Source organism: Garra rufa, chromosome 10 (genome assembly GCF_049309525.1).
Source record: "Garra rufa chromosome 10, GarRuf1.0, whole genome shotgun sequence".
Classification (NCBI taxonomy): Eukaryota; Metazoa; Chordata; class Actinopteri; order Cypriniformes; family Cyprinidae; genus Garra; species Garra rufa.
In genome coordinates, this window is record NC_133370.1 from 19,866,360 (window position 1) to 19,888,566 (window position 22,207).

Sequence of the window (22,207 nt, forward strand, 5' to 3'; positions counted from 1 at the left end):
AAAATACCACTTTGTATCACAGGAATAAATTCTATTTCAAATTATATTAAAATATAACCACTATTTTGAACTGCAATAACATTTCACAATATTACTGTTTTTTCTGTATTTTTAATCAAATAAATGCAGCCTTGAAGAAAGAAATGTAAAGACTTGCATTGTTAGAAAAGATTTATATTTTTAATAAACAAAAATTTAAATAAAATGTAAATTTAAATTTAAAAAAATAAAAAAAACTTTGAACATCAAAAAAGTATCAGTTTGCAAAAAAAATATTAAGCAGCACAACGGTTTCCAACATTGATAATAAATCAGCATTTTAGAAAGATTTCTGAAGGATTGTGTGACACTTAAGACTGGAGAAATTATTCTGAAAATTGAGCTTTGCATCAAATGAATAAATTCTAGTTTAAAGTATATTAAAATATAAAACCATATTTGACATTTTTATCAAATAAATGCAGCCTTGAACAGAAAAGTCTTCTTAAAAAAAACATTAAAAATCTTACTGACCCCAAACTTTTGAATGGTAATGTATATATAATAAAACTATGTATATTGTAATTAGAGATGAAAAGTTTGTGGTCAAAAAGTTTTTTTTTTTAATAAAAATTAACAAAAATTTTTGTTTTTTATTCAGCAAACATCATTAAAATGCATTAAAACACAGAAAAAACAGTAATAATCTGAAATATTATTGCAAATTAAAGTAGTTGTTTTCTACTTTAATATACTTTAAAATAGAATTTATTTCAGTGATGCAATGCTAAATTTTTTGCATCATTACATTAGTCCTTAGTGTCACATGACCTTCCTGCTGATTTAAAAATGTTTTGCTGCTTAATTGGGGTTTTTTTTTTGGAACCTATGATACTTTTTCGAATAAATCTTTAAAAAGAACATATTTTATTTAAAATATAAATCTTTTGTAACAATATAAACTACCGTTCAAATTTTGTGGTCAGTATTTTTTTTCTTTCTTTCTTTCTTTGAAAGAAGTTGATAATTTTATTCAGCAAGGATAAAAAGTGAAAGTAAAGACTTGTATTATTAGAGAAGTTGAATAAATGCTGTTAATTTTAAAATAGAAATCTTTTGTAACAATATACACTATTGTTCAATATTTGGGGTCAGTACATTTTTTCTTTTTCTTTTTTTTGAAGTTAATACTTTTATTCAGCAAGGATAAAAAGTGAAAGTAAAGACTTGTATTGTTAGAAAAGATTTCTATTTTGAATAAATGCTGTTCTTTTTAACTTATTCATCAAAGAATCCTGAAAAAAAGTATCATAGGTTCCATAGGTTCCAATTTAACAATATTAGACAGCACAGCTGTTTCCAACATTGATAATAAATCAGCATATTAGAAACATTGCTGTTTTTGAATGACAATGTACACTACCGTTCAAGAGTTTGGGGTCAGTACATTTTTATTGTTTCTTTTTTTTAATTAATACTTTTATTCACCAAGGATGTATTAAGTTAATAATTAAACGTTTATTAAAAGTTGATAATAAATAATTTACATTGTTATAAAATATTTATATTTTGAATAAACACTGTACTTTTTAAACTTGTTATTCATGAAAGAATTCTGAGGGGGAAAAAATCACATGGTTCCAAAAAATATTTGGCAGCACAACTGTTGATATTATCCAACATTGATCATTCTAATAATAAATCAGCATATTAGAATGATTTCTGAAGGATCATGTGACACTTACAGTTTTTCTCAATTGCTTAAACACATTTCTTGAAATTATGCCTCTTATTTGCGAAACTCTAAACACAAATCCACAACTCCTAACTCAATTCCCCAAACTTCTTATATTGAGGTCAAAATGAAGCTCTCCACTCAAAACAACACAATCTTGCTGAAAAACCAAACTTTGCTCTCAGACATGACACACAAATCCTCAAAAACACACACACTACAACACAGTTTTACACACTGATGAGATAAATTCAAAACAATACAACCAAAACAATCCAAATAAAAAACTTTTCACATGATGAAAACAACAAATCTATGCCTTTGCAAGTGTTTTATTCCTTAATTTAATGTACTGTAGAGTACAGTACAAAACAGCAAACAACAACAAAATATAATTTTTCTGCCCAGAATCCTGTCTTTGGTCTGGGACAGGCCAAAGAACCTCTTCAGCATCACAGGCTAAATTAGCCCTGGCCAGGCAGCAGGGGTCAAATCCTCTTGCATGCCTGATCCAACCCTGGCACTCATCAACTAAAATATATGAGACTGCTTGTTTTCTCGCCCTTGCCCTTCCTCTGTCTCTTCCACGTTGTCGTTGTCATCCACCTTCTTCTCCTCCTCTTCCTCTTTCACCTCCTACTCTTCCTCTTCAAAATTACACATTACTGTATGTGGGATACTGATTGAAAAAGACTGGATAGGATTCACAGTTACACTTGTACTGTACTAGTGGTCTGAGAAAAAAAATAAAAATGCATTACAGTGTCATTGTGAAACAGCAAAGAAAAAGAAATATGGGCACAAAGGTAAAAATAAAAATTAGAAAGTCTACTGTCAGATTTTGTAACTCCTGCGTTGTCCTCTGTCTATATACAGTATGCTTTCCAATTGAAGGTTCAAGAGATGTACCTTTGAGCTATTTCAGAGAACTGCTTTATCATTGGTTGATATACATTATCTTCATTAGTGAAAGTCAAGATTCACTTGAATAATTCATGGCAAATTTACAAAAAGTCTAATAGAAATGTGTAGAATATATGATTGACAGTTTATAATAACTAGATCAAAAATTTTGCATTTAGGTAATGACTTATACGATGAGCTAATGACTTGATGTTTTGAGGGGTCAAACTATTGCACAGAGAACTATATCATACATTTTGAGCAACATGACAATAGCAACTGATAATGTGGGAAACCGCAGACAAATGTATCTAATCAGTTGTATGAATGTACCAAAGCAATCACAACTTGATCAGAAGAATGAGAAGCTTTTTATGATGTGCACAAGAGACTAGATGATGTGGATGTTGAACAAGTAGTTTTGACAATTTCATTTCTGATCTGAGAAATGCACCAAAGTGACTGAGAAAAACTGTAAGCTGACTTTGGCTTCTTTTAGGTTCTGATTTGTGTGTGCTAAATTTTGACTCCTAGTGTTTCCACTTGGATAATTGTGTGCTAATTGAGCTCAAACTTCACAGATTGAGTGAACAATGTTGAATGCTTGTGCTTTCTAAATGACCACATGGTGTAAGCACTGAGAAATGTAGGGGTTTGTGTGTAGAGTTTTGCAGTAACAGTTCACCAAATATAACTCATGTGTCAAAGCAGGGAATAGTGTTTAATGTTTAGGGAAATGGGTGTGCTTTTTCAAAAATGGCGTTATAGTTTTGAAATTTTAGTTCAAAAGACTGGTTATAGTGTTTTAGCAATTGAGAAAAACTGTAAGACTGGAGTAACAGCTGATAAAAATTCAGCTTTTCATCACAGGAATAAATTCTATTTTAAAGTATGTTAAAATAAAAAAACATTATTTTATATTTCAAAAACATTTAGCAATATTACAGTTTTTTTCTGTATTTTTAATCAAATAAATGCAGCCTTGATGAGCATAAGAGACTTCTTTAAAGAATAGTACAAGTCTTACTGACCCCAGACTTTTGAACGGTAGTGTATATATAATAAAAACTATGTTCATTGTAGTTAGAGATGAAAAGTTTGTGTTCAAAACTTTTTTGTTGTTGTTTTTTGTTTTTTTTTACAAAGATAAGTGTTTTATTCAGTAAGCATGCATTAAAATGATCAAAAGTGACAGTAAAGACTTTTACACTGAAAAAAATAAAAATAAAATAGCTGCTGATAAATAAAACTTCTGCTTTATAATTCCAGTGAAAAAGTAGCGAGGACAAAAGTTATGATGTGCCTTTAAATGATGCAGATACTAATATGTTTAATAAAAACTGTGGTTTTTCACAAATCAGCTTAAGTCACACATTCATTTTTAATCAATTATATCCTATACTTGCCAATACTACAACAATATAGACGTATATGAGCTACAATAAGAATAAACAATAGTTTACCCAGGTATTTAAGATTCCCAACAACGCCTCTTCTATGTTTTACACTTAGCCAAAAAACAATTAAAGAAAACGAATGAAAGCCAAAAAACAACAAAAATGAAAGCCAATCTAAATCTAAAACTCTAATTTTAGAGATTTTCCCTTTTGGGTGGGCATCGCCCACACTCACCCTCCCATCGCCTGCTCCTAGAAAGTTATTAAAAGCAATAGAAGTCTTTAGTGTGTGCTCATTTATTTACCTCAAGTGAATGTGTGTGTGCAAGAGAGAGTGAGAATGTAAGTGTGTTTGTGAATGCATTTGTAGACTGTACCAATTACCCTAATGTATCCAATTAAAAATAGCTTGTTCAAAGACCAGTGGCGGCTCTGTAAATACTGCATTTATAATCAGGAAACAAGACCACAGAGCGAAGGGAGGGACGTGCAAACACCTTAGGCAACATTTATAACACCAACTTGAAATTACTCCCCATGATCATTCCAATCAATCTTATGCAAACAAAGAGCCATTGTGGGAGGCAGAGGCTGAAGGAACCGAGGAGACGATCTAGCGAGAGTGAGATTTATGAAGTAAGGCAAGGTGCAGTCTGTCTGAAAGAAATTAAAAAGCACTGAGTCCAATGTGAATTATTAAAGCTTAAGGGACGGCAGAAGGAATATATTACCATTTGCAAACAGGTTTCCATTGGTCGGAAACAAATCCTGTTGCAATTTCACTCTAGCAAAGTTTTGATCATATTAAAGATAGCCTATTTCTCTGCATATTTCTTGTTTATTCATATTTATGTGTGTATCCTTGGGCTCTCATACATGTTAGAATATGAATGTTGACTTTGGTCAGTTTATACAGTGCCAGTCAAAAGTTTTTGAACAGTATGATTTTTAATGTTTTTTAAAGAAGTCTCTTCTGCTCACCTTGAAATATTTCTACTATTTAAAATAACTGTTTTCTATATGAATATATTTTAAGATGTAATTTATTCTATGCTCAAAGCTGAATTCTTCAGAAATCATTCTAATATGCTGATTTGCTGTTCAAGAAACATTTTTATTATCAATATTATCTACATTTAAAACACTTGAGTACATTTTTTCAGGATTCTTTGGTGAATAGAAAATCAAGATCAGCATTTACCTTAAATTAAAAAGGTTTGTAACATTATACACTATACCATTCAAAAGTCAGTGTAATTTTCTTTTTTTTTTAGCAAGGATGCTTTAAATTGATCAAATGTGATGAAGACATTTATAATGTTACAAAAGATTTCTATTTCAGATAAATGCTGTTCTTCTGAAACACAGCTGTTTTCAACATAATAATAAATGTTTTTGAGCAGCAAATCAGAATATTAGAATGATTTCTGAAGGATCATGTGACTGGAGTAATGATGCTAAAAATTCAGCTTCGAATTCACAGGAATAAATTACATTTTAAAATATATTCAAATAGAAAACAGTTGTTTTAAAAAGTAAAAATATTTTAAAATTTGACTGTTTTTGCTGTACTTTCGATCAAATAAATGCAGGCATTAAAAATGCTATCAAAATACGTATGTGTATGTGAACAGATGACACTGAAAATGAAGCTTGAAACTGTTTTTAAGCATTAAATCTGCTTAAAAAAAGTTCTGATCAAGTTAAAAAAAAAGTTTCCCAGTTTTCATAAACCTAGAAAATTCAATTTTGGCCTATTTTAAGACCAGCAGGTTTCTGCAGAGCCTACGCGTGCTATTTTTGAGTGTTTTATGCATTCTAAAGTGCTCAGCTTATTTGAATTCTGTAGTATAAGTATTAAAATCCTGACTACTAAGAACTTTGTGCTATGAAAAATGCAGTCACATTGTTAACAAACCGAAACCCTGGTTAGCTCTGCATGCTGACACTATTTTTTAGGCTCTAAGGATTTCTAGTTATAAATATGCAAGTCCTCATGCATTCAAATATGACTGTATGCAGATCAAACTGTGTGCTATTCCCAGGTGTAGCCTTAGTTTTCTAAACTATTTAAGCATAAATTAAACCATGAATTAATTATATATGAAGTACCATAAATATTGTAACTAGAATACGTGTGTATTATGCATTTGTATTTTTTATACACACAAAAAGGACACAGTGTCTGTTTTCTTTTCAAAACAAAGATGATACAAAAGGCCCACATCACCTTTAAGGTCACAACTGAGAGAAGACTCTAAAAAGATCTGCCTTTTCACCATGTTTACTTCCTGTCTAACATTTCTTTCCAGACTTGCCTAAGTGAGAAACAACATGACATCTTTGACAACGCTACAGCAGTGCCAAATAAACAGTCAAGCCCAGCACATCTTCTATGATAGCCACAGACACTTCACACTACATATCTGATTGGCTGGCAATGACTTATACAACTGTCCACTCCTAAAGTCACTTCTTTTTGCACCTCTGATTGAGTGGCAGACATGGATGCAGTGTTCAGCACCATGGACAGCAGCCAGCGTGTGCTGCCTCATACAAACTACTGTAGCTGCTTGTGACAAATGTACACCAAGTTTTTCACAGTATTTAGTTCATCCACGGTATTCAGTTTTACTTGTTTAATTTTTAAAAACAACACAAATTAGGATGTATTATATATATGTGACCCTGGACCACAAAACCAGTCTTAAGTAGCACGGGTATATTTGTAGCAATAGCCAACAGTACATTGTATGTGTCAAAATTATCGATTTTTATTTTATGCCAAAATTTATTAGGATATTAAGTAAAGACCATGTTCCGCGAAGATAATTTTTATTTCCTACCATAAGTATATCAAAACTTAATTTTAGATTAGTGATATGCATTGCTAATATATAAAACAAATATTTTCAAATAGTTGTATCACGGGCGAATATTGTCCTATCCTAACAAACCATACATCAATGGAAAGCTTATTTATTCAGCTTTTAGATTTTTTTTTTTTTTTAATGTACCCTTATGACTGATTCTGTGGTCCAGGGTCACATATAGTATTTTCAAAAATTTAAACAAATAAATAAATATATTAAAGATATATAAATAACACACATCTGTAGCTTACCGATTATTATACTAGACATTTATATATACATACACACACACACACACACATACACACACACACATATATATATATATATATATATTACGCTAAGTGGTTTGTAACACTTCTACTGGACCCACAAAAACTGAACAAAATGGGATAATTTATATACACCATGTGACACATACACAGAAAAAAATACGTTAAGTATTTCTACAGTTGTCACCTATTTAGTTTTAATTAAAATGTGCAAAATTAAAGCACGGATTAAGCCATAATAATTAATCTGAAATTTTGTTTGCACAAAAACAAATGAAAAAGTCTTTTGTTATTGTTATTGTTTTGTTTTGTTTTTGTGTGTGTGTGCATAAATTAACTAGAAAAATCAAACTAATTAAGTTCAAAGTCCATGCCAGCTCATGCCAGTAAGAACTGCACACTTACAGTACTTACAGTAACATGAAGTCACACAGTTTAGCAATAAAATATATATTTCCAAACAACTATTCACAGCTGGCAATTAGTGAATATTATATCAAAGTTGATCAACTTTGTTTATATCTATTTATGCCTGTCTATCTCTTATAGAACAAATCAAAGCACACATTTGTTTGGTCGTGGTTGTTTGCTTGGTTTGTTGTTCTCAGAGTTCATAAAAGGTGAAGCTATGGCACAAAGTTCACACAAGTTTACACATGAGATTCTCACAAGACTGTAACCCAGTGACCGCTTTGTCTCCGGATCACAACTGTATCACGCATCATAAAAACATCTGTCTGTATGTCTCTCAACCTGACAATCGAGCCTCATGCTTTCTATAGCTTAAATAACACATATCTGCAGCTTACCAGCTATTATTTCGGGCAAAGAACATACTAGAACTGACCCATTTGAGTTTTAGACTAGGCCTGCCACTGATATTTCTATTAATAATCACAATAACTGTTAGAATCAAGATTACTATATGTTTAATAAGTCGCTAAACTGATAATAAATAACAGCACTCACCCAATACGAAGTACGGGAGCTCAGTATTTTCCAAGTCGTCAACAACGACTATCTCGCCCGGGAAATCGTTCCTGACGGAGAATAGCAGCTTGGGCTCGGAGGCCGACGGGCTGTGCATGATGCTCAGGTCGTTCTCTCGCAAAAACGGCAAAGCAGATACCGTAACGCTTTTCATTTTACACTCCATATCTTGAGACTGATCTTCTTCGCCGTTCAGACATTTCACACCAGCGGGACTAAAGATGAGAATCCAGAGAACGCCGATAAGCAGACCGGAGTGTGGTAGTAGCATCTTGCCGGAGACTGTGTAGCCGCTGTCAGGCTGCGGCAGTCGGTAAGCGGCACACTGGGAGCTGGAGGAGGAGGAGGACCGGGAATACCCTGGCAACACACGAATCGAGCAATTTGTGTGAAAATAAACAAAAACGCAGGGTTTAAGCCTCAGATATTCTCCGTCCCACGGCTGAATATTCTTGTTGTCATCATAATACGACTCGGCTTAGTGATGACAGCGAGAGAGGCGGAACAGCGCAGCATCGGAGCCCGTTATTGGGCTTCTCCACCTCAAGCCATTAAAAACGATTTTTCTTGTTGCAGTGGGCAACCATTAGCAAGAGCTACATTTATTAGTCCTGTAACTTTAAACACAACGTCGTTTGCCATAATTAATATTATATTCATTAAAATGTCCTTATATTATGAATTTATAGTTTTAGCAAGTACTTACACACTCTTTTTTTCTTCTTCTTTTGTTCTGTTTTAAAACTTTTGGTTGTAAATGTGACTAATCATGTTCATGCTAGTTAACAGAAAACATTTGTGACCCTAGACCACAAAACTAGTCTTAAGTACCACGGGTATATATGTAGCAATAGCCAAAATTACATTGTATGGGTCAGAATGATCAATTTTGGAAGATTGATAGAACATCAGTCTTCATGGAAGATCATGTTCTATGAAGATCTTTTGTAAATTTTCTGCCGCAAATACACTACCCTTCAAAAGTTTGGGGTCAGTACATTTTTATTGTTTCTTTTTTTTTTTTTTTTAAGAAAGTAATACTTTTATTCACCAAGGATGTATTAAGTTAATAATTAAAAGTTTATTAAAAGTTAATAATAATTATACTACAGGGCCGTTGAATGCTTGAATCTGATTGGCTGACGAACGTTCAAGAGGTGTGCATTATTTTCAGGGAAACGCACGGCGAACGTAGTTCCAGGCAGCTTTTGACCGCAGTACATGTCTATATCACTTCGCCACACTATTTCAGTTATTTCAAAGGTCCTTACAGCCCAAAACAGCAAAATAACCAAAAGCTACAGTGACACTGGCAAAACTAATACATACGGTAAACAACAGGATAAAAACGACAGATTATGTCCATGTTTTTTCCACAATATTACGTTGTATTACCGGTATGTACGGAAAGCACATAACGTTACTCTATTGCTCTCGCTCTCTCTCACTCAGACGCACACACATACAGTTAGCACTCACATTAGCATACAAGCTAATGTTGTTAGCGCATCTCTGACGATAAACAACTTAAAAACGACATGACAGTTCTCACGCGAGGTAACAACGGCGTGGTCTTGAAGAAAATTAACTTAAAGTTTAACTGTCAGTAGAGAAGATGCTGCCAGTCACCTTTGAGAGACACACATACTTGAGAGAGGTAATTTACGATCTTAAACTCTCTCCTCCCTCTCTTGCTGTCCGTCTGCTTGTCTGTCGGTCTGTCTAAACTTCATTATTAAGTGCATTAGTTTGCTATCAACGGCTCAAGCGTCATTACCAGAGCCATAGAGAAAGAGAGTTGCGACATGCTTTGATCTCGCCGCTGCGCGGTCACGTGGTTCGTGGAGCGCCCAATAGTTCCAAACAACTCCGCGCTGTCAATGTGTTTGAATGGATTTAAGTAGGATAGACAGCAGTTTTACTATATTTGCAGCAATTTCGAGTAATTATTAACACATAATGTGCATTGATTGTGTATTGATAACTTCTCTGAATACGCTTTACAATCGCATTTTATTCTGGGCAGTGATAAAGAGACATAATTAATATGTTCTCATACTTTTTGGCAGTCAAATGTGACCAAACACCTTAAGTGTAACTTTTATTCAATTAAATAATTGTAATATATAGTTCAGTTCTAATTAGTTAATATTTTGAGGAGGTTTTTTTTTTTGTACTAAATAATATGTGCAATAATGATCCTGAACATTTAAAAGATAACATTTTCTAATATAGTATTTATATTACAGTTAGTGTGATATTTAAGGTAAAATACATTTGAATGTGTATTTGGACATGGTCAAACACTCTCTTTTTTTATATGTTTTGATTTAACGATTTAATGTTAAATAAGAAAAAAAGTAATTTATTCGTGTTATTTTATGATATTCAAATATACAACATAACTGAATATTATAAAAGGCAAGCAAAAATGGCATTTGACATAATAGAAAAGATGAAAATAGTGTTTAAAAAAACACAAGGCAACGAATTGCATTCAGCATACATTTGTTTTATCATATTTCTTGAATGCAGTCTTTACTGAAACTCATTCAATCTCCCACAGTGAGAGAAAGATTGCAGAAAGACTAAAAACGTAAAAATATGACATTTAGTATCTGGTTATGGTCGCTATTATGGTGTTTCTCACGTTATCTAACTGCATTTACAGTATAACTGTTTATTTTTTAACGATAAACATTAACTACCACACGCTTTATAAAATACCACTACTGGCCAGTTTTCCGAGAGGTCAACTGATGTGTTAAAATGTAAAAAAAATGTAGTAATTTCTTCAATTTACCGGCGACAGTGCTTGAGAAACGCTGAAATGAATGGGCTTCTATGGAGGAGCTATTGGTTGTTTGGAACTATTGGCCGCATTCTCCGCATTCCTCAGTTCCTATGGAAGCCTATGGGAGTGTCGTAACTCTGTTTCTCTATGGCTCTGGTCGTTACTAGGTCTAAAATGACGTTTTGGAGCAACGAAGCTGTTGGATGAGCTGCGTAAGAAATTAATCCTACTCACAATAGCGTTTTAAGGATAAAAACCAGACGAATGTCTTGAAATATATCATCTGATCGATGTCTTGAGGTGTGGTAACTGTAGTATAAGCGGAATAATTGACTTTGGGCCGTAGAATTCTGCGAAAATAATGCACACCCGAGGTGGAACGGCCACTCCGCTTTGCGTCGTGACCGCGTCACCACCTCGGGTGTGCATTATTTTCAAAGAATTCTACGGCCCGTCGTCAATTATTCCTTACATAATTTACATTGTTATATTTTTTATTTTATTTTGAATAAACACTGTACTTTTTAAACTTGTTATTCATGAAAGAATCCTGAAAAGAAAAAAAATCACAGGTTCCAAAAAATATTTGGCAGCACAACTGTTGATATTATCCAACATTGATCATTCTAATAAATCAGCATATTAGAATGATTTCTGAAGGATCATGTGACACTTAAGACTGGAGTAACAGCTGTTAAAAATTCAGCTTTTCATCACAGGAATAAATTCTATTTTAAAGTATGTTAAAATAAAAAACATTATTTTATATTGTAAAAACATTTAGCAATATTGAAATATTTTCTGTATTTTTAATCAAATAAATGCAGCCTTGATGAGCATAAGAGACTTCTTTAAAGACTATAACAAGTCTTACTGACCCCAAACTTTTGAACGGTAGTGTATATCAAAACTTAATTTTTAATTAGTAATTGCATTGCTAAGAACTTCATAAGCACAACTTTAAAGGCGATTATCTCAATATTTAGATTTTTTTGCACCCTCAGATTCCAGATATTCAAATATGGTCCTATCCTAACAAACCATACATCAATGGAAAGCTTATTGATTCCGCTTTCAGATGGTGTATCAATCTCAATTTCGAAAAAGAAAATGACACTTATGAGTGGTTTTGTGGTCTAGGGTCAAATTTGTACTCTGTAATACTCTGATAAACATTAAGAAATTAAATGGCTAAATAATTAAATAGCTAAAATAAGTAATATGCTGGTCTGGTGTTGGCTGGTTTTAGAGAGGTTTTGGAAATTTTTAGCTGATCAGATCATGATAGAGCCAGGTTAGTCCATCTTAAACCATCTGTATCACCTTAAGAAATAGAAACAATAATGACGTCAAACTATGTTTACTGCAAGTAGTTGCAATCATTTTATTCAGTTTTTTTTCTTTATTATAAACTGACAGGATTTTTATATCTACGCAGTGAAAATAAATGCAATATACGAAAGTTACTACCAGAAGAACACCAGCTAAAGTTTCATAGTTCACTGACCACTGCGGAAAGAAGAGCAGAATCAAGAAGCCAAGAGCATCTTTTCAAGCAAACAGCAGCTGCAAGCTCTGGGAAGAAGAAGGAGAAAAAAAAGGAAGAAAGTGAGGAAAGAAAGAAGCAGTGCAGTCTGCCCCAAAGAATGATCTCCCTGTGTAATCTTGAGCTTATTCCAGCACTGAAGCAAGGCTTTAGCAAAGTGTGAAGCACTTTTGTGATGAAAGGGCACAGTACTCATTTCAGCTTTGACCTGCTCAATAATTGAACTTTGAGGGCGGTGGTGGGAGAGAGGGGTATCGACACACTCATGGTTCCATTGCTGTGATATCCTGCTCTCTTTTAGGGTTCTTTCTGCAACACTCGCTAAGCTATTACTGCTTGTGGTTTACACATATCCAAAGGCAATATGGCAACTATAGGGCAAAGTGAACTGTCAAAATAGTGTAATCACATTAGTCTGCTGAGGATTTGTCTTTTGTCGCTCTCGTAAATGAGTTACATATTATTATTAGTAGTAGTAGTAGTTGCAGTAGTAATGCAGCCTCTGTTTGTTCAGATTAAATGGATATGTGATGCTAGTTACCAATTTTAGTTGAAAAACTGGAGCACCTATCATCTCAGCATGTTCTGAGGAATCTAACCAGACTTGACAGAAATTCTTGTCCCTTTACTGGAATCGGCGGTAACGCCGGAAGGCAAATGTGTACACAGATGACTGGGATGCCTCCATAAGCAGAGCAAAAATTCCATCTTTAAAAAAAAAAAAGTCCAGATTGTTACTCTGAATAGACCAAAAGGTCTGTTATAGTGCCCTCCACTAATATTGGTAAATATGAGAAAAAGTGGATAAACGTGCATAATTTATCCTTTTGATCTTTCATTCAAAAAAATCACAAAATTCTAACCTGTCATTGAAGTAAAACAATAGAACCTAGGGGTGAAATCTCATTATGAAATCAATGTTCCCTTCCGGGAACTCGAGCTGCGTCATCAAACGCTATGGGGAACGCCATTGGCGAGCCTCGCTCTGAATGTTGTCTGCAACCAATCGAATGACAGGAGTGACGTCACCGGCGTGTGACGTAAGCGACCAGGAAATATAAAAGCACGTGCGTTGAAGCCAGCGTCAGCTTTCTGTCATTCAGCAAAGCGCTCTATGTTTGTCTGTTTCCACTGCTTTTCAGTGCCAGTTTGCACAAATTTTATTTGAGTGGAAATGTCTGCTAGGAGAGGTTTAAAGAAGTCTGGTCAGTCAGCTCTCGAGGGGGCTGGCTGTCCACAGTGTGATCTTCTTCCACTGCAAGTGCTTCGTTCCCGGAGGGCTCTCTTCGAGGAGGGAGCCTTCACCAGCATTCCCCGCGGGTCTGGCCCCGCTTCCGCTGAGGCGGAGTGGCAGCTGCACTCGTGGGGTTCGCAGTTGGATCTACTGGAGGGAATGGAGACGGGTAACCCCCTGTCTCCTTCCTTACCCAGCGGACCCGCAGCCCTCCAACTGGATGTGGAAGCCCGCTTTGCGGATCCTTCCCTCCAGGAAGAGGGCTCGATGCTTCTCTTATCTTCCTCCGAGGAGTTTGATGTAGAGAGCGTCCCCGACACCCAACCTCTCTCCCAATCCCCACAGTATGAGGAGCTCTTGGAGGTGGTTTCTCGTGCGGTAGCCAAATTAAATATCAATTGGCCCGCTGAGCAACAACATGAGCCGCAGAAAAGCAAATTGGATGAACGCTTTCTGCGGACTAAAACACCACCTCCAAGACGGAGCCTTCCGTTCTTCCCAGACCTTCATTCAGAAATCTCTAGGTCTTGGGGAAGATCGTTCTCAGCCCGCTTGTTCGTCCTCACCTCTGACTACTATGGGAATGTGGTGGGGCTGGACGAGCGCGGCTATAAGATGATGCCGCGGGTAGAGCAGACGCTTGCGAGCTATCTGTCGCCCGGTCTGGCATCATCTTTAAAGGCTCCGTTCTTGCCCTCCAAGCAGCTTAAAACTACATCTAGCTTGGTGGGTAAGGGGTACATGGCCGCAGGTACGGCTGGTGTGTGTCTGCACACTATGTCAGTGTTGCAGGCATACCAGGCTGACCTGCTAAAAGAATTAGACGACGGTGAGGAGGTGGATGTGGCAGAAATCCGCCGTACCGCTGATTTGACTCTCCGCGCCACTAAGGAGACCGTCCGTGCTATTGGGCGGTCTATGGCAGCCCTTGTGCTTTCTCCATTACAGAGGACCACTTATCTGGGTGTCGTATGGGATTCGACCACGATGCAGGCACGTATGTCACCTGCTCGGATCGAGTCTATCCTCACTGCAGTCAGAGCAATCAAGCTAGGCCAGTCACTCACTATCAAACAGTTTCAAGTACTGTTGGGTCTGATGGCAGCAGTGTCCAACGTGATACCTCTTGGACTGCTGTACATGAGGCCTCTACAGTGGTGGCTCAAAACCAAGGGGTTTTCCTCGAAGGGGAACCCATTTCGGATGATCAAGGTCAAGCGGCGATGCCTACGTGCCTTAGACATGTGGAAGAAACCTTGGTTCCTGTCTCAGGGCCCGGTGCTAGGAGCTCCTTGTCGCCGTGTTACTCTAGCTACAGATGCGTCCCTCACTGAATGGGGAGCGGTCATGAGTGGCCGCTCAGCCCGTGGTCTGTGGAGAAGTCGCCATCTCTCATGGCACATCAACTGTCTGGAGATGTTGGCTGTGTTTCAGGCTTCAAAACACTTCCTCCCGGACATAAGAGACCGTCATGTGCTGGTCCGCACCAACAGCACAGCGGTCGTTTATTATATCAATCATCAGGGGGGTCTGCGCTCACACCCCTTGCACAAGCTGGCGTACCAGATCCTCCTGTGGCCACAGGGAAAATTGCTCTCACTCAGAGCAGTTCATATCCCTGGACGTCTCAATGTGGAAGCAGACGTCCTGTCGAGGCTGAGGCCCGGTCAATGGATGCTTCACCCAGAAGTAGTGAAGCAGATCTGGAGAGTGTTTGGTCAGGCTCAAGTGGACCTCTTTTTGCGACTCGGGAGACATCGCAATGTCCCCTCTGGTTCTCTCTAGTTCACCCAGCTCCACTGGGGCTGGATGCTATGGTACAGACGTGGCCGAGGCTGCGTCTGTACGCCTTTGGTAGAATTCCCCCGATGGTAGAATCTTCAGAGGCACCCTGCCTCTGAACCTACACTCTACAGTAGATGGATCACAGATGCCATTGCTACTGCTTATGAGTCCTCTGGCCTCCCATCACCTTTGGGGGTCAAGGCCCACTCTACTCGAGGCATGGCTGCCTCAAAGGCCCTTATGGCAGGTGTCCCAATTCAGGACATCTGCAACGCTGCGGGTTGGTCCACGCCACTCACGTTCTTCAGGTTTTATGACCTTGACCTCAGAGCCACTCCTGGCTCCACTGTCCTCTCGTCCTTGCCCTTTCTCTAGGCAGAGACTTCTATCCCTCTTGTTCTGGCAGTTCCCCAGACAGAGGTGTACTACCGCTCTTGTCCTGGCATTTCCCCAGGCGGAGTCTTTATCGTTTCCTGGCATGTTTCACAGGCATGTTTCCCAGGCACATCCTTTCCACCCTTGTCCTAGCAGTTCCTAGGCAGGGACTTGGAATTCCCCATAGTGTTTGATGACGCAGCTCGAGTTCCCTGAAGGGAACGTCCCAGGTTATGTATGTAACCATGGTTCCCTGAGGGAACGAGACGCTGCATCTAGGGCCATAATTCCAGCATCCCTGCAGTGCTCCCTTCATTCCAGAGGCTGACGCCAGCTTCAACGCACATGCTTTTATACTTCCTGGTCGCTTACGTCTCACGCCGGTGACGTCACTCCTGTCATTCGATTGGTTGCAGACGACATTCAGAGCGAGGCTCGCCAATGGCATTCCCCATAGTGTTTGATAACACAGCGTCTTGTTCCCTCAGGGAACCATGCTTACATACGTAACCTGGGACGTTTTTCTCTAGTTCACGTTGGCCACTATTATTGGCACCCAATTATTGCAACATCCTTTACCCATGATAACAGTTCTGAGTTTTCTCCAACACTGTCTAATAAGTTTGGAGAACACCTGACAAGAGATCAGAGACCAATCCTTCAAACAGAATCTCTCTAGATTCTCTAGAATTTCACTCTTCTCAGCTTCATGATAGTGCTTCTTCTCTTCAGTTTCTATACAGGGTTCAGGTCAGGGAACTGGGATGGCCATGGTAGAATCTTTATTCTGTGCTCAGTGACACAATTTTGTGTTGATTTTGATGTATGTTTTGGATCATCATCCTGCTGGAAGATGCAATCATGGCCCATTATACGGTTTCTAACAGAGGCAGTCAGGTTTTGATTTTCCCCGATGGTATTTGATAGAATCCATGAAGCCATGTACCTAAACAAGATGTCCAGGACCTCCGGCAGAAAAATAGGTCCACAACATTAAAGACCCAGCAGTATTTTTAACCGTGGGCATGGGGTACTTTTTTTTTTATTTTTTACTTTTTTTTTATAGTTTCATCTGACCATAGAAGCCAGTCCTGCTTGAAGTTCCAATCATGTCTGACAATTGAATATGCTGGAGTTTGTTTTTGGGTGAGCCAGGAGGATTTTTTCTTAAAACCCTCTGGAACAACATGTGATGATGTAGGGGCTGTTTGATTTTATTTTAGGCTTTCTGACCCAAAGACCAACTGTGATCCTTGGAGAGTCTTTGGCCACTCAAACTCTCCTCCTTATCGTGCATTAGGATGACATAGACACACGTCCTCTTCTAGGCAGATTTGTAACCTCTTTAGTTGATTGGAACTTCTTAATTATTGCCCTGATGGTGGGAATGGGGATTTCAATGCTTTAGCTCTTTTCTTACAGCCACTTTCTATTTTGTGAAGCTCAACAAACTTGTTCTGCACATCAGAACTACATTCTTTGGTTTTACTTCTTGCGATGGATGATTAAGGGAATTTGGCTTTTGTGTTCCTCATATTTATAATCCTGTGGAACAGAAAGTCATGACTGGACAATTTTATACTCCTAGCCACCCTGGTGTGCTAAAAAAAAAGTAATATTAATGGGAATATACTTTAGAGATATTTTACTTAGACAAATTTTTAGGGGTGCCAATAATTGTGGCCAACGTGAACTAGAGAAAAACATTTATTTCATAATAAGATATCCCCCATTTTCCATCGTTTTACTTAAATGAAACGTTAGAATTTTGTGAATTTTTCGATTGAAAGATCTAAAGGATAAACAATCCAGATTTATTTTCACAGTCACCTTTGCTCATATTTACTAAGGGTGCCAATTTTAGTGGAGGGCACTGTATATAGTTTTCAAGTTTTAGGAATAAACATAACATTGCAATCCAATTAAAAATCAAATCTGACCAAGAAGCTGTTTCCTCACTTAAACCTAATGAATTGGCAACCAAGACTTTTTTTTTATAATGCTAGTTGTTCATTGAAAAGCAATCTCAAACAGCATATGCTGTGGTGTATGATAGCACCAGAAAAAGGTACTGTAAAATCATGTTCATATTAAAGGGAAGATACCACCATTATATCACTGGAGACACCAGTGCTGAGGAACATGAAAAACACAATTTTCTCTAGAACAAGATGCCATGAATGAAGCCTTCAAAAGATAAGAGCTGCTTTGTGACATTAGAAATCTACGTTATGTATTGGCAGCTTCTGTGCTATGCATTTGCTTGCCTTCAAAGCAATGTTGGCCCTTGTTGATAGCCATGGCAACCTCATGCGAGTCAGTTGTCAGATTTAGAAAAGAAAATCCACACACAATATCTCCACTTGTTTTCTGTAAGGCTTAACAGCAGACTGTATTTGACATGACAAATTATCAGTCAGGGATTTGCAATCTTAGTATATCCAGCATATTGTTTTTATGCTTAATAAAATGTCCTTGCATTTTTAAAATGGTGTGAAGCAGGGTTAAACCTAAGCTTCTTTTCAAAGAACAAATCATACTCTGTAGCCCAATATAGCCACCTCTGATATAACAGCACACTGTGTCCGCATTTATTCAGATTGTTGTAAAACACCACATACAAGCTTCTCATAGGTTCACCAAGGCACGTACATGCTCTCACACATCCTCAAATTTCTTTAAAAGGTTCACAAGAAGAAACTGAAAGTGGGTTTTAGCCAAGCAATTATAGCTTCATAAACATCTGCATGCCTTTCCTCAATTACTACAGCGAAATGTTTCCCACCGAGTTAAACAGCTCACAAAATGATCTTCAAACAGTATGACTGCACTTTATTAGAGGACAGACAATAGTGCTGGAAAATAGCACTTGATGGAAGATTACGCTCAAGTACTGCTGGAAAATTAAATATCCTCTATTTGGTTAGATTTAGGAAGCTTTAAATAATTCCTACAAGTTTTAAAAATCACTAGTATATAAAAAGTTATTGTATCTTGTTAAAGTATACAGGTGTGTTCCATCTCTGTAGTACATTTCTGCTACAAGATGTTCTATATAGACACATACTAGGCAGGTTATGTATTTACTGGTAGGTGTCCTTTCAGCCATGTGTAAGCAGTAATATGGGCCAGATGTTTGACAAAATGAGAGACTCTCCCCTCACGTAAGGTGTTACCCCTTCACCAATTAGCTGAAGAAAAACACAAAGCTCTGCATAAGATTTTGCTGAGACAGCACACTAAATAAAAAACTACGGAGGTGTTGCAAAATTCAGCAGGCGAAGATCTGAAATAAAAATTGACAAGTCGCAAGTTGTTTGTTAAAAAAAAAAACATTATTATTTTAGTACCAATGAGGCCTTTTTATCCATTTAGTTCTGCAAAAAAAAAAAAAAAAAAAAATTCTGTCATTAATTACTCACCTTTATGTCTTTCCAAACCTGTAAGATCTTCGTTCATCTTTAGAACATCAATTGAGATTTCTGATCCTGCATAGACAGCAACAATACTACTACGTTCAAGGCCCAGAAAGGTAGTAAGGACATCGATAAAGTAGTCCATATGACATCAGTGGTTCAACCTTAATTTTATGAAGTACTGGGAGCTATGTCAAAATGCCCGTACTGTCGTGAATGCATGCCAAAGACTAAAGAATAAAGTCATTATTATTATTATTATTATTATTATTATTATTTTTTATTTAGTTATTTTTTTGGCACACAGAAAGTATTCTCATAGCTTCATAAAATTAAGGTTAAACCATTGATGTCACATGGATTATTTTAACAATGTCCTTACTACACTTCTGGGTCTTGAACATGGTAGTACCGTTGCTGTCTATGCAGGGTCAGAAAGCTCTCGGATTTAATCAAAAATATCTTCATTTGGGTTCCAAAGATGAGCAAAGCTCTTAAGGGTTTGGAACGAGTAATTAATGACAGAATTTTCATTTTTGGGTGAACTATCCCTTTAAACTATTAACTACATAATAATGTAAAATGTTGCATTGGCAACTAGTTAAAATAAAACTTTGCTTCCATTCCTAAAATTCCTAAAATTTCAAAGACAGAGGTTCCTACAAGGCCAAGCTACAGACATTTGTAACAACAAAGCTACAGATCAACAGAAGGTGAAAACGACTCTCCATTGACTGGGATGACCACCAACTCTTTTGAATTTAAAAAAAAAGTTGCCAAACAGCAGCTAGGGTGAAGTGCACGACGAGGACGGTTTGAAACTGCCTCCTAGATGCAGGCCTGAAGTTGTTCAAATCTAAAAAAAAAAAGCCATTCATTAATAAGAAGCAAGGAAGTGCCAGACTGAGGTTTGCAAAAGACCATAAGGATCGGAACTGTAGAGGACTGGAGTATGATCATCTTCTCTGATGAGTCCAGTTTTCAGATTTGCCCAACAACTGGTTGTCTAATGTTTAGACAGAGACCTGGAGAGGTCTCGCACACACTGTGAAATTTGGTGGAGGATCTGTGATGATCTGGGGCTGCTTCGGCAAGGTTGGAATCAGGCAACATAGGCTCATTGGAAATACATGCCTACCCTGATAGCACACGTACATCTCAGAGACGTCTGTTTGACATCTGCATTTGTATCTGCAATACGTCTATAGGACGTCTCCTATCAGATGTGAAATAGACATCTATTAGATGTCTTTAAAATGTTTATGATTTAGAATGTATGTAAAACTGACATCTTACAGACGTCTGTTAGTTGTTTGTACACAGCAGATGCTTTCCAGATCAAAAGATCTTTAACAGACATCTTGCAGACATATGTGTGCTATCTGGAACTATATACATTTCTGCAAACCTGAAAAAAATTACCTAAATGTACGAATCGCTTAAGTTTCCAGTTGAAATGAACACTAGAGGCAGTAAAACTTACTCTTTTTCACACAGAGTTTTGATTAATAAACCCTAATTTTCAGACAATTATTACCGCAGAATATTATATGTGACCCTGGACCACAAAACCAGTCTTAAGTCGCTGGGGTATATTTGTAGCAATAGCCAAAAATACACTGTATGAGTCAAAATTATTGATTTTTTTTTGTCAAAAATCATTAGGAAATTAAGTAAAGATCATGTTCCATGAAGATTTTTTGTAAAATTCCTACTGTAAACCTATCAAAATGTAATTTTTGATTAGTAATATGCATTGCTAAGAACTTAATTTGGACAACTTTAAAGGTGATTTTCTCAGTATTTTGATTTTTTGCACCCTTAGATTTCAGATTTTCCAATAGATGTATCTCGGCCAAATATTGTCCTATTCTAACAAACCATACATCAATAGAGAGCTTATTTATTGAGCTTTCATATGATGTATATATATCTCAGTTTTGTAAAATTTAACCTTATGACTGGTTTTGTGGTCACAAATTATGGCTTCAAAACAATTTTTACATCCTGTGCGATTTGAAAACTTATACTTTTAAACCTTGTCGTTACATACACAGCTTCATATGCATGAATTTTCTAATGCAGTCAGTTTGCTTGGTACCTCACGCGATACGTGTTGCACTGGGGTGATGAAGAGCTCCGGTACGAATCCCGTGAAACTACGGTTCGACAAAACAGCTCAAATCTGCATGAGGAAATGAAAACAGCACGGCTGCATCAACAAATGCACTTTTTGATCACTTTTGCATTTGTTAACACTATCAGTTATAGCAGCATAATAAAAACACAGCAATACGTGCCTGTACCAGCTTAATAAAAACGTGCCAAGGTCAGGTATTGAACGTGTGTTTTAGAGCCACTATCTGGACATTTCACTTTAAAAACTGCCGCGAAACGTGCAGTAAGGTACCTAATTACTGTATTGCAGAAATGTATGTAGAGGCACATATTTCTAGTGAGCCTGGGTGTGATTTGGGGCACATTTGTCTTTGTGAAGGGTGCATGAATCAAGCCACACACAAGGTTGTCCTGGAAGAAAACTTGCTTCCTTCTGCTTTGACAATGTTCCCCAACTCTGAGGATTTTTTGTCCAGCAGGACAGTGCTCCATGCCACACAGCCAGGTCAATCAAGGTTTGGATGGAGGACCACAGGATCAAGACCCTATCATGCACAACCCAATCTCCAGACCTGAACCCCATTAAAAACCTCTGGAATGTGATCAAGAAGAAGATGGATGGTCACAAGCCATCAAACAAAACAGTAACCCAGTAGTAATGTGAAAGACTGCTGAAAAAAAAAAAAAAAACAATAGAGACCATCACAGAATTTGTAATTGTTTTATTGGTTACAATGGGAATTGTATTGGTTTTAATGGAAACTAATGAAGCCTGTTGGTTTCTACTGGT

The 22,207-nt window shown here is 37.0% G+C and overlaps 1 protein-coding gene across 1 annotated transcript in view; it reads right to left on the bottom strand.

Annotated features, from left to right (window-relative positions):
• astn1 (astrotactin 1) overlaps nt 1-8,652 on the bottom strand; it is a 344,209-nt gene extending 335,557 nt beyond the window's left edge. Inside the window, exon 1 of the mRNA XM_073849391.1 lies at nt 8,129-8,652. Coding sequence (XP_073705492.1) covers nt 8,129-8,420 — 292 coding nt within the window. The 5' untranslated portion in view covers nt 8,421-8,652. The remainder of the gene's footprint in view (nt 1-8,128) is intronic.
• Nucleotides 8,653-22,207: the final 13,555 nt, after the last annotated feature.